General features: G+C 37.6%; 1 protein-coding gene across 1 annotated transcript in view; it reads left to right on the plus strand.

The window, feature by feature from the left end:
- The window catches only part of LANCL3 (LanC like 3), a 93,193-nt gene extending 84,357 nt beyond the window's left edge, over window positions 1-8,836 (plus strand). Inside the window, exons 4-5 of the mRNA XM_042974757.1 lie at window positions 1,272-1,479; window positions 8,329-8,836. Coding sequence (XP_042830691.1) covers window positions 1,272-1,479; window positions 8,329-8,488 — 368 coding nt within the window. The 3' untranslated portion in view covers window positions 8,489-8,836. The remainder of the gene's footprint in view (window positions 1-1,271; window positions 1,480-8,328) is intronic.
- Window positions 8,837-13,895: the final 5,059 nt, after the last annotated feature.

Raw genomic sequence — 13,895 nt, forward strand, 5'->3', positions numbered from 1 at the left:
TTCCTAGAACTGAAGAAACACAATGCTATAGGTGACCATTGTCAGTGATTGACTGGAAAGCCTTGGCTGAGGAGAGCCTGTTGTTATATGCTAAACATAAGAAGTGTTGAAGGATAATTTCTAAAAAGAGATTGAAATCATGACTCCTACAAATATAAAATAAACATATATCAATGATTTTATTTAGCTCATTAATTAATGAGGGAACCAGAAACGTGTTACAGTTGGTTTCAAAGGAAAATCCAAGGAGCAGATGTACTTCTGCCTATTAGGAATGCTGACATGAATTTGCTTATTAGATGCAAAGCTGGCTGCTTCTGAGGGAAGTCAATCCAACCTCTACCAGACAGAATGTGATTTCTAGGAATAGGAATTATTTACATTGCTATCAGTTTTCTACAAGGTAATTTCTAACTCCGCAGAGTTGTAAAATAGCCTAGTCAAAATGCAATGAAAAGCAGAGATAACCCTAGTTGAGATACCTGCGAAATTCTAGTCTTTCTCACTTTATGTAGGAGAAAGGTAGAGGCCATTCAGGAGAGAGAGTGATCTTGCGTTACTAATCTCCTCTCTGAATATGAGCACCTGGAACTTGGGGAAAATCGTTTCTATTAATAGCTGTCACTTCTCTTGTTTCTGTTCCTGCCCGTGTAATTGAGATTGCCTTTGTTGAGGAGTTTTGAAGGCAAGTGTCTTCCTTTGGAACAATTGAGTAGGGAAGGACTGGCTTCACAGCTGGAGTAGAAGTCTTAGCCAAGTCGTTTGGAATCATTATTGTTTCTGGAAGGACTCCCAGTTTTGTCTTAAGAAAAGGTGTATAGTTATAAGTACTTTAACATTACAAATTCTGAACCCCTGTGGGGGAACAGCAGACTGTATAAACACTTAGCCATTTCAAATAGCCAGCTTTACATAATGCTTACCAGAGTATGCATCATTAAATATTAATCCATTTGTGAATTACAGATTTTATCACTCTATGTACGGTTGCTCTTTCTCCAGGGGCCAATACCACAATACCATTCAAACAACTTAAACTAAATCTTACAGGTAAAATAGGTTCTAGAATGTTCTATAGCATTGCTACTCAAAATGTGGTTCCTAGAAGGGCATTTGTTAGAAATGTGGTATCTCAGGCCCCTCACTTCAGACCTACCAGATTAGGATGGGTATTATGCACTGGTGATTTGTAAGCCTTTTATAGTTTGAGAAGTTCTGCTCAATAGCATCAAGCCCAAAAGTCACCTCTGATGTCTTTGATGTTTTCACAGGAATTGCCTACCTGTTTGCCAAAGCTTATCTCGTTTCCAAAAAACCACAGTACCTGGACACATGTATCCGGTGTGGAGAACTTACGTGGCAGAAGGGCCTGCTAAAGAAGGGGCCTGGCATTTGCCACGGTGTGGCTGGCAGTGCCTATGTCTTCTTGCTGCTATACCGGCTCACAGGAAACTCTAAATACATCTACCGAGCCCAAAGGTCAGCTTCTCTGCACATGTATTTTTTTTTTTCTAAATGACATGTATTTTTTTTCTAAATTTTAATCTAATTCATGTTGTGAATAGGTAATAGGGTCACATAGTTTGAGAAGCGAAAAAAGAAATACATCAACTGTGCACTCCAGCAACTCGGTTCACTTCCCAGGTGACCGGTGTCTGGTCACCGGAAACTGGTGTTACCAGTTTCTTAATGATCTTCTCAGAGATATTCTGTGTATATATATAAGCGAATAGGTGTACTATATATAGAGTTTTGTCTTTTTTTTATACCAGTGGTAGCACCTTGCTATCTTAGCGATTACCCTAAGTACATAAACGACTCTTCATTTTTATTGTTGCATAATATTACATCATACGATGAACCAGAATTTAGTCACTGGGTCCCATGGAGAGGGATATGTGGATTATTTCCAATCTTTTGCATTACAAATAATGCTATCATGAGTAACCTTGTGTTTATATCATTTTGCATGTGTATGGGTATATCTGAAAGATAAAGCCCTAGAAGTGGAATCACTGGGCCAAAGGGTGTGTATATTTGTGATTGCTTTTTTATTACGGTAAGAACATTTCACATGACATCTATCCTCTTAGCATATTTTTAAGTATATGATACCATATTGTTAGCAATTGGCACAGCGTTGCAGAACAGATCTCTAAAACTCATTCACCTTGCATAGCTGAAACATTATGCCCATTGAACAATAATTTTCCACTTTCCCTCTGCCCCTAGCTCCTGGCAACCACCATTCTATGCTTCTGTGAGTTTGGCTATTTTAGATACCTCATATAAGTGTCATCATGCAGTATTTGTTTTTTGTTTTTTGTTTTTGTAACTGGCTTCTTTCACTTAGCCTAATGTCCTCATTTATCATTTAGAACGGTGTCTGACACATAACTGCAATGTAAGTGTTTGCTGTTATTATTACTAAGAATTAGAGTTCTATCATTCCAGATATTTCTCTATGCACAAATGCATGTTTGTATACCTGTGGATATCTACCTACCTATCTATGTATATATTAATAAGATCCTACTATTATGTATGTATAATAATACTACACATACTGTTCATAGATTATAATTTTAAATGAACAATTTTTAAGGGATATCCTTTGTTTTGGTTTGTATAGATCTATATCTACCTCATTGTTTAAATGACTATATAGTTATTCATTAAAGATGTACCATGATTAATTTAACCAGTCTTTAAGTAATGGACACTTGGTACCTGTGCAATCTTTACTAATAGCAGACAAAATTGTCCCACGTATCTAGTGCATACATAGCTATGCACTTGTGCAAGCATTTTTTGTCAGAAAAATTTAAAAATTGAAGTCATTAGACTCATAGGTCTCTCTAGCCTGTTTTTTTTATCTTTTGCCCATTTTTTCCTATTGTGATGCTTATATTGAGAATTGTAACTCTGTTACGATATATGCTGTAAATATTTTCCTACTTTGCCATTTGTCTTTCTACTTAGCTCATGATCTTTGGCCAGACCAAAATTTTAAATATTTTTCTTGTCAAACTTTCAAGATTTCTGGATTTTGTGTTAAAAAGACCTTTGCCACTCCAAGATTACAAAAATATTAATTTACATTGACTTTTAGTACCTTTGTGATTTTAACTTTTAAAAAATAAATGTATACCTCCTTCACCCATTTTTCCCACCCATTTAAAAGTTATCTTAACTTTCAAATCTTTGATTAATCTAGAACTGACTTTTTTTTAATGGTGTTATCTGGGTATCTATCTTTGTGTTTTTTAATGAAAAAACAAAACTTTCCATTAATATCTGTTAACCAATTACCTGAATGATTTGAAATGCCAATTTTATCGTAAACAAATTCATATAAACAAAAATTTATATAAATGTTTGTTTCTGGATTTGCCATATTTTATTATTCATTTGTTTCTAGTTTTTCTTAGCTGTTTTCTCTCATTTTCTCTTCCAATTGTATTTTAGAATGAATTTTCAAATTTTAAAAACTCCTGTGTCAATTTGACTGGAATTTCAATAAATTTATAGTTTATTTAGTGAGAATTAACATCTTTAGAATGTTGTTTTTCTATCCAGGAATATGGTATGTTTTCCCTTTATTTAAGTTTTCAGAAATATCATTTGGTAAAGCTTTGATCTTATGAAGAAGGTCTTACATGTTTCTTGTTAATTTTTATTCCTAGATATTTTCTGTTTCCAGGTTTGTGAGTAAAATCTTTTCCTGCATTATATTTTCAGGTCATTTATTACTGCTATTTATGAAAGCTTTTTAAAATATGCATATTATTGCAGTTTAGCAATCTAAGATACACTTCTTGCCTATAAATCTACATGTATCTTATAAACATCTTGGTTTATATATATAATGATATATCTGTCCACCTTTCTGAACTCCATTACTATTTCTATGAGATTTTCATTAGAGTCCATTGGGTTTTCTAAACAGACACACATATTTGCAAATAATTATAATTTTGTTACTTCCTTCCTCATTTGTATACTCCCCCTCCCACCTTTTTCTATTGCCTGGGTCAGAATCTCTATAACAGTGTTCATTAATAAGAGTGATAGTAATGCTGATTTTATTAGGAATGCTTCTGTGTTTCACCCTGACATTCGAAATTTATCCTTAGGATGTTCATGTCAGATCATGACATTCCTCTGTTCAGGATAATCCAGTGGCTTCTCATATGCCTTAGAGTAAAAGCCAAAGTGTGTCCTCTGAACGAACAGCATTATAGGATCTCACCTCCCATTACCTCTGTGAGATTATCCTCTACTCTTTTCTTTCTGGTTCTTTCCACGGTGGCTTCCTTGTGATTCTTTTAAGATACCAGGTGCAACCTACCTTGTGGTCTTCCAAGTGTCAGTTCCCTCCACCTGTAATGCTCACTTTCTACATTTATCTCCCATCCCCCTCACTTCATTCAAACCTTCACTCTAAAGTCGTTTTCTCAGAAAGGCCTTCCCAAGCCAACTTACTTAATATTCAGTGTTAAAAAACATGATATATTGGGGTGCCTGGGTGGCTCAGTTGGTTAAGCGTCCAGCTCTTGATCTCGGCTCAGGTCATGTTCTCATGGTTCATGAGTTCAAGCCCCACATTGGGCTCTGCGCTGACGGTGCAGAGCCTGTTTGGAATTCCGTCTCTCCCTCTCTCTGCCCCTTCCCCGCTTGCTCTCTATCTCTCTCTCAAAATAAATAAATAAACTGTGAAAAAAAACCCATAAAATATCCTCTATGATATTTGCCTGTATGCACTGAGGGAAAAATACTAACGTATGTCAGTCCTCCATTTGAAGCTTCATTGTTCAGGAATTCTATTAACATATTTTGATTCATGGCTGCCTAATCTGTTTGGTTGCAGCCTGACCCTTTATTTCCTAAATGTAGAAAAAGAAAGTGATTTGGGACTCTGTCTAGACTAATGCAATATCACCTTTGGGATAGATTTCATCAGAGATTGTCATGCCCTAGAAAGCCTATTAAAAAGGGCCAGAATGGGGCATCAGGGTGGCTAAGTTGTTTAAGCATCCAACTCTTGATTTCAGCTCAGGTCATGATCTCAGGGTTGTGGGATCAAGGCCCGTGTCATGCTCCACGCTGAGTGTGGAGCCTGCTTAAGATTCTCTTTCTCCTCCTGCCTCTCTCCCCTGCTTGTGTTCTCTATCCCTCCCCGAAATAATAATAAATAATAATACTAATAATAATAAGGGCCAGAAGAACCCCTCTATTTTTCTGGTAGACCAGTCCCAGCTTACAGAGTCTTAGTTATAAGGTTCTGGGGTCCAGGGCCCTTCAGACAGCTTCCATTTCTCACTTATAGGTAGAGCCTGAAAATGTGCAGGTAATATCTGAATATTTGGGGGTCACTGCATTTAATGCTTTAGTGTACTGAAATTTCCACGTCATTATAATTCAAAGTTAAATATGTCATGGCCCAAATTGGGGAAACTTGCCTAATTTTGGCAGTTCCTAAAACAGTAATGTCAAACAATATGTACCTTTCTTTAATAAACATTACTTGGTCGTCAGTTGAAATTTATAGTTGCAAAAAAAGAGTTGATAATGATTTCAGATTTTTCTATCATTATTTAATTATTCAGGTTTTCTACCTCTTCTTGAATTAATTTTGGTAGTGAAGATATCTCTATGAAAATACTTAGTTCATATGGATTTTCAAATGTTTTATGTAAAGCTTTAACAGTAGAGTTCCATGGTATTTTAAATTTCCCATATCTGTGATTATATGCCCTTTTGCATTCCTAATGCCTTTCCTTTCTGGTCAGACACCAGCGTTTTGTCTATGTTGTTCATCCTTTCAAGGAACTGAGTTTTGGTTTTGTTTATTGATTCTTTTTGTTTTTCTTTCACTGCTTATTTCATTACTTTCTGCTTTTATTTTGATTTTTCTAGTGTTCTTTTCCTTTATTTTCTACAGTCAAAAAGGTTAATTAGAATACCTTACACCTTTCTAATAATAGCAATAATAATAATAAAATCCTCACGTGAATGAATTTTCCCGAGTTCAATTTTTGTCATAATCAATAGGTTTTTATATGTAATGTTCTCAGTGCCTATACTTCTTTTTAGTTCTATAATTACCATTATGACTTATATTTTCACAGAATTTTTTAGAAAAATGAATTTGTTATTTTGAATTTTGCATCAGTGTGTAGATTTTGAAACAGTCATTATCATTTTAATATGATAACGCACGATACCGGTCAGAACACACTGAAACTGCTACTCTCATACATTTCTGACCATTTAGGAATTATTTTGAAAAGCACAAAAATGTTTATCATATTATTTTTAAGTAAAAAAATGTAGGAGACTAAATATTGTACCGACTATAATTTCAATAATAAATAAATCAAAGCTTAGGGGAAAAAAGGTCAGAAGGAGAAAGAGAAAAATTAAAGTATGGTGGAATGACAATCTCTGTTTTATAAATATTCTGCTATGTTTATGTGAAGAACGATATATCGAATGCTTGTCATATGCTCGGAGCCTAATATATGGTATCTTTAATCTTGGCCAAGAATCTTTTTTTTAAATTTTTTTATTTATTTTTTTTAATATATGAAATTTATTGTCATATTGGTTTCCATACAACACCCAGTTCTTGGCCAAGAATCTTACAGAATTCTGCAACTTCACCATTTTAAATTCAGATTAAGAAATTTGCCAAAGGCCGTATAACATGAAATTATCAGGGTTGGGTATCTCAACCCCAAATGCTTCCTCTTTCTTAGTCTAGGGTTTGTGAATTTACTTGAGAAAGTATTATGTGTCGAACTGAAATGTCGCATTGTCTTCAACTCTGAATGTGTGTAGTAAGCCACAGGAGAATTAGCAGTGGCTGTGACTCTCACCAGTAGAAGTCATAGATATTCTCACATCATATGACTCTTGTTGCAGATATTATTAAATATATTTGACTCTCATTGCTACTTGGAAATGTCAGCAGCTATTAGACCTACTACTAGATCTTGTTATTTAATGTGTTAATAAAGAACACATATATTATTATTCCACAAATTTGCTTTAAAAACTTCTGCTAACTGTGCCTTAATATAATGAATTTCCTTGGGGATCCTATGCATTTTATTTTCTGAATTTGAAGACTTTCTTCTGGAAGGAGTCCAGACTGCAAAATGATCCGTGGCACTGTAAAGGTTATGATTCCTTGAAGCTATACTTTGAAGTTTCATTGCATAATTACAAATTTTGAATTAACTCTTAAGAGGTGTCATTATTCTACTGTTTAAAATCTTGAACCCCATTTAAAAAGTACATACTCAGGAAAACAGTTGATAGAAAAATTGTACCAAACAGAATTGCAATGTGTTTCTTGCTGATTTATTTTAAGCTGCTCTTGATAATTCCAAGAGCCCTAAAAAAGATCAAATAAGTAATTATGCTTTGCAGGGCCCCCCCCCTTACATAGTAGCAATAATCTAAATTTATGGCAGTTTCAGCTCTCAGGCCTTACCAACCCGTGAGTTCCAGCCTCTGAATCGGTGATTGTTTGTGTTGTTGACAGAAACCAATAGAGCAGGTCCCTAAAGAGATGACACAGGTCACAGCATTTTCAAAGCTGTAAACTACTAAAAATGTTACTCATTATAAATAATTTGGATAGGATTTGTGGCAAATACAGGTAGAAGAAAAAGGATCTTTCATGGAGAATCTAGAGGCCAGTGATTTAGTTTTAAGGCAGATGTCCTAAAAATAATCTATCTTGTAGCTGAGTTTGCTATTTGATGTCATGATTATAAAATGTTGCTTGCCTTTTCCCATTTATCTTACTCCTTTGTTTGCCCAAAGCACAGATTGTATAAAATCTTGCCCATTTATTTTCACAGCCTCTGCTCTCTGTCACATATAAATGAAACCCAGCTCAGAAATGATACGCCTGCAGAAGCACAGCGTATTTATTCTTTTAAAGGAACAGTCATATATCAGCTTGCTTCTATTCAAGATAAATAAAAAATATGGCTATTTATCTGTCTCTTTTACTTTTCACTATTGGATGACAGAAGGAATGAAGTCCTTAGAAAATACCAAACTGCTCTGCTTTGCAAACTCTGACAACAGTTGAATTTGCTTGTCAAGATAATTTATTGTGAAACATACACAGCGATATAATGGATCCTCTTTAAAAAAACAAAAAACAAAAAACAAAAAAAAAGCTTTCTTGAAATATTATACAGTTCCAGAAAGAAAATGGTGCTAAAACTTTAACTTAGCAGAGAGGAGGAAGAAGCAATCCAAAACTATTAATATGTTAAAAGTGTTCATATTTTCTTCTTCTCTTAGGTTTGCTGAGTTTTTATTTACCGAGGAATTCAAGGCTGGCTCTCGGGTCCTTGAAAGTATATACAGCTTGTATGAAGGCTTCTCCGGGACGGTGTGCTTTCTGATCGATCTGCTGCAACCCAATCAGGCGGAGTTCCCTCTCTTCAGCGTCTTTGTCTAGAAGGCTCCATCTCCCACTGTGGCCCTGCAGAAGGTCCCTGAGATTTCCCAAGCCTACCCGAGGCAGTTTCCACATAAGCCACATTCAATGGTATCACAACCATGAGCCTTAACATTGCCGCCCGGAAGGAAGGGAGGGAGAGAGGGAGAAGGCAGGTGAAGGCAACATGATGCTAGACTTAAGGGAGAACGGTTTGAGAACCTGCAAAATAAAGACACCACAAGTCCTCTAAAAACCGTAGAGATTTAACATTTCAGGGAGTAGATGTGAAACCTGAGATCAGAGGAAAAAGGGAAAGAGAAATCATGGTTTTCAGTCATGGCATAGAAAACAAAACTGAAATGTGGACTGGGGTAATAAAATGGCAATACCTTTGCAATTGGAAAGAGAATTTGACCATTTGTGGGTGCCTTCCACCCCTAAATTCAGAAATAAACACAACCGAAAGCTAAAATAATTGCCCAGCTGAAAATTGCTAGCTAGGAGGGATGAAATGTCAGGTTGCTGAAGGACAAAAAAGGAAACTCCTGGTTGTTCAATCCCTTTACTTGTTGACATTCATGATTTTTACTGAATGGAGAAGTTTGCATATGAATCTCTATTTTTAATCACTACCCTGATCACTTTAAGGGAAACATATCATAACTTTTTTTAAGATTTTATTTTTAAATAATATCTACACCCAACACGGGGCTCAAACTCACAACCCCAAGATCAAGAGTTGCACGCTCTTCCGACTGAGCCAGCTGGCCACCCTGAAATATATCATCACTTAGTTTAAATCTTGAAATTCGAAGTTTCTTTAGGCCTTGCATCTCTTTTCCTGGTTCCTTTTTCTTTCCTAAAGCTCAATTAGAATAGTAAAACTCATAGGCTAGCAAATACTGTGACAAGTGTTGCTGTCGAGTGTTTTTCTCAATTTGAAGCCTGAGCTGTGTATTGTCTATTGTTAATCAATGTTAAAATGCTTATGCAATCCCTATGAAGCTATCAGCTGAATTGTAAAATACCCTCGTGGTAAAAATCACTCACTCGTCTCAAAGATCAGGGTAGCCACTACAAAGGTATGTCTTTTCTGCCTTTGAAGGAATACTGTGTCCCCTGGGACAGGCAGACCCTGGCTGAAGAAGGGACCTGGTGATGGTGAAAAGAACATTGCTAAAGTTTCTGCTATTAGATTAACACATGAGTAAACTCCCTGGCTAATCACCTTACTTTCCAAGACACAGGCTCCACTAGAAACTGTCTACAGTACCCACTGAGCCAAGTTGCCGTATTAAATCCAACCCTCCTGTAAACACACAGAAGTTGTAAAACTACTTCAGGTAAATAGGGGTTTGCAGAACACTGTAGAAGCATTTGTCAGATGAGAACACACACTGACCCTTTCCTAATATTTGGCCACTGGCAATTTCATATATCAGAGGAGGGAATTGTGTACTGTATAAGATTTAAGAATTATTGAAATAGTCATTAAATATTTGCATATGTGATAGATGTAAAAAATATATATACATATTCTACATCTATCTCCATGTAAACCTAAACACTAAGTTCAATTGTTCCTAACTTCTTGATTTATAAACTGAGAGGAGTTGGGGATATTCTGTTGCCTAAGAATATGTGTGTGTGTGTGTGTGTGTGTGTGTGTGTGTGTGTGTGAGCACGCGCTGGCGTGTGTGTGTGTGTGTGTGTGTGTGCTGTGCGTGTGTGCACGCTCATTTTTCTGGGAAGAGGTTCTCTAACATTCATAAGATTCTCAAAGAATCTGTGGCTGAAGAAAGGTAGGAAGTACCTTTGTATATTTTAAGACTGAATGTTTACACTCAATCAGAACAAGGTTGGACAAAATGGTTCGAAAAGCATGCACCTTTTTTGTTTATTGTTTCCTTTTCATATCCTCAGATATAAATATATAAAATTGGCCACAGTTGTTCATTTTTGAAGATACTCAGGTTGGAGCAGCACCACATAAATAACAGCTTTCAGATGACTCCCAAAGTTGGGTTCTAGAGGTTCTTTCCTGAATAGTCAAGGCCTCTCAGAAAGCCTTACGTCAAAATGCCTTGTATGGTATGAAGTAGTCTCCTTTTGAAAGGATGGTGGTATTTGCTTTTCAGCATCTGGGTTTTTTTAATGTTTATTTATTTTTGAGAGAGAGAGAGAGAGACAGAGACAGAGTGCAAGCAGGGGAGGGGCAGAGAGAGAGGGAGACACAGACTCTGAAGCAGGCTCCAGGCTCTGAGATGTCAGCACACAGCCTGACACGGGGCTCAAACTCACGAGTGGTGAGATCGTGACTTGAGCCAAAGTCGGATGCCCAACCGACTGAGCCACCCAGGCGCCCCTCAGCATCTGGTTTTAAATTCATTTCCTTTGGCTGGAAGTAATAAGCATCCTATATACAGGGCTTAATGGAAAACATGCTTTTTTCATCATCCAATAACCCCTTGAGGTGATTTAGGTCATTGATCCAAAAATCTCACAGCCAGGAAGGGGCAGAATGAGGATTCACATCCAGGGTTTCACTTCACAAGTGTATTTATTCAGTATCCTAGACTAGAATCTGGGGATACAGCAATGAACAAAAGTACCCCTGGAAGGTACCTTCTGTTTCTGTTTGCTGACCCTTCTACTATTCATCCGTGAGACCTTAAACCTAAAGCACTCAGAAGTGATCATCTAGTTCAACATATCAGTTTCATTGCTAGGAACTTCAGAACAATTGGACCCATTCCTGCCCACCCACCCTTTCAAGGTCTAGCAGGGTAACTATGACATTGTGCAGACCCTTATGAAATGACAACCCTTTCGGGTGTCAAATCCAAGCAAAGGCCATGTTCGAGTGTGTCTTTATGAATTGACACCTTGGTAATTTAGAAACAAGGGTAAGCTTGTTTAGCACTTAAACATGCTGAAAGTTTTCATTTTCCTGAAAGAGTAGAATTGTAGGTTTAGGAAGATCCTCTTCTATCTTGTTTTCCCAAGAAGTGGGGAAAAGACTTTTTTTTTTTTTTTAATGTTTATTTATTTTTGAGACGATGCAAGAGACAGAGTGCAAGCAGTGGAGGGACAGACAGAGGGAGACACAGAATCCAAAGCGGGGTCCAGACTCTGAGCTGTCAGCCCAGAGCCCGACGCAGGGCACGAACCCACGAGCCGTGAGATCATGACCTGAGCCGAGGTCGGATGCCCAACCGACTGAGCCACCCAGGCGCCCCGGAAAAGACCTTTAAGTGTTGCTGTTGAAAGCATGACATGGCACTTCTTATTTAATTAACTAATTTATTCCCTTCTTTTTTATTATTTTTTTAAAATTTTAAAAATTTATTATATATATATATATAGAGAGAGAGAGAGATAGAGAGAGAGCGCGCATGTGATGGGGCGGGGTGGTGGGGGGACGACAGGGGCAGAGGTGGGGAGAGAGAGAATCCCAAGCAGGCTCCACACTCAGCCCAGAACCTGATGCAGGGCTCCATCCCATGACCCTGGGATCATGACCTGAGCCAAAATCCAGAGTCAGACACTCAACCAACTGAACCACCCTGGCGCCCCCAATTTATTCCCTTCTAAGCAGTAACACCCTTTTTTGAATAAGTGCTTAGGCAGGTTGCCTCGTGAAGGCTACAGGGGCATTTTCACCACCACTAATGTAACTTTAATATTAGTCATTATATGTGGCATGGACAATTGTAAACCCAGAAGGTAACAGTGGAAATATTTGAGGATAGATTGAAAGAATCTCTCAGCAATGGGGAGACTGCATTATACTTTAAGAGTAGGAAGTTTTGAAAAATATTACAACTCTGTGTATTTTGTTTCATCAACACAATTACGTACCTTCTCTTCCACACATACCCCCAAATAGATATTTTGCCCAATCCCATTTCAGTCATCAGTTTTTACTTTTTTGCTCTGTTTATAACCTAATAACTGAGGTTTGACAAACAGGTTTTTCAGCATTTACACCCCTGTGATTCTTCAGGTAACTGACTGCACTATTAAGATAATAGTATTAACTTTCTGATAATTCGAGAAACAGTCATTTTCTTGGTCTGTGTTAAATTGGAAACTCTTTCATGGCAATTTATAACCTTAACTTTCTTTGACACACTAAGATTGTAATCAAGGTAGCACTCAAATTGTTTCAATTTCTGTAGAGAGCAAATCTCAATAATTTCAATGCAACCAATGTAAGCTTGTGATTTATAACCATGTTAAGGAAACGAATAAAAGGAAAAACATTAGTAATGCAAAGAGCCCTCTCCACCTCACAGGATTCTCATGAGAGGTGTCGGTGATAAAACAAATATCAGAGAGTTTTGTAATAGGCAGTTAATTTGTATATTTTAAAGGGAAGCTGTATTTTCAGTACCTACTATGTGCATAGAAAATCGTGCTCAATTTTGACTTCAAGTAAGCATGTCAGCCACATGGAATCTCCCTGTGGATGCAGTGCTTGGGGTCTGGATCACATGATGGGTAAAAATGAAGTGCATGTTTTTTATATTCTAGAACCAATCCTGACTATAGTATTCATGCCTCAGTAGGTTCTGGTTCACTGGGGCTTAGTAAATCGGAATAGGCTGGTTTAGCTCCGGAGCTCCTTTTAATGCAAATATTTATTTTGCTTGCTGGAAGCAAAGGATTACAGTGCCAGAAAGGAGCTGACAGGCTAACTCAGCAGAGCAAAAGTGAACTGGAAAATAAAGTATTTTTGGTGGAGTTTGGTCTGCAGTGTAATTCAGGACTCAGAACTGTGCAGCACATAGCGATAGAAATATACTCTCAATTACATATAAGGCCTTCCTTTGGGGATCTGGGTTATTTATTCAACACAGTCCTGGATTAATAGCTAAATGACCAGCCTCAGATTCGCCAAGGCCATGTTATCTTGGCACAAACTTGGCAAGGAAAGCAAATGATAGGGCAGCCTAGGGGTGGGTGGGGAAGGCTTGCTGGAGCTGGGCATCTCAGTGTGAGTTGCGGATGTACCTTTAATGCTAAGAACCAGTCATCTTACTGGTTCTGTTGCTGCTGGGTTACTGGTGGGTTCATCTTACTGGTGGGCTCTATCGCTTCCTGGGACCTCTACACACCCCCACCTCGATCTTGATTCAGCAACTTCTTGTTCTCCCTTTGGTCTTTAAATAGTATGTTCTGATGTTTATTTTTTCCTGTGTGTGCTTAATCATGTGACCTCCTTTTGCCTGGGAGGGCAGGCTTTCTCCTTATCTCTTCCATCCATGTCAGTCAGTTCGTAGTTAAAAGCTCCACGCTGAATAAAGCTGGACTCCCCTCTGGACAGAAGGGGAGGCTTCTGACCTTGAGGTCAGCCACAGCAGGAGTTGGGCCCACTGTGCAGTCAGGTCACAGGTCCAGGACAGCTCACCCTAAGTGCAGC

The sequence above is a fragment of the Panthera tigris genome, chromosome X, assembly GCF_018350195.1.
Source record: "Panthera tigris isolate Pti1 chromosome X, P.tigris_Pti1_mat1.1, whole genome shotgun sequence".
Taxonomy (NCBI): domain Eukaryota; kingdom Metazoa; phylum Chordata; class Mammalia; order Carnivora; family Felidae; genus Panthera; species Panthera tigris.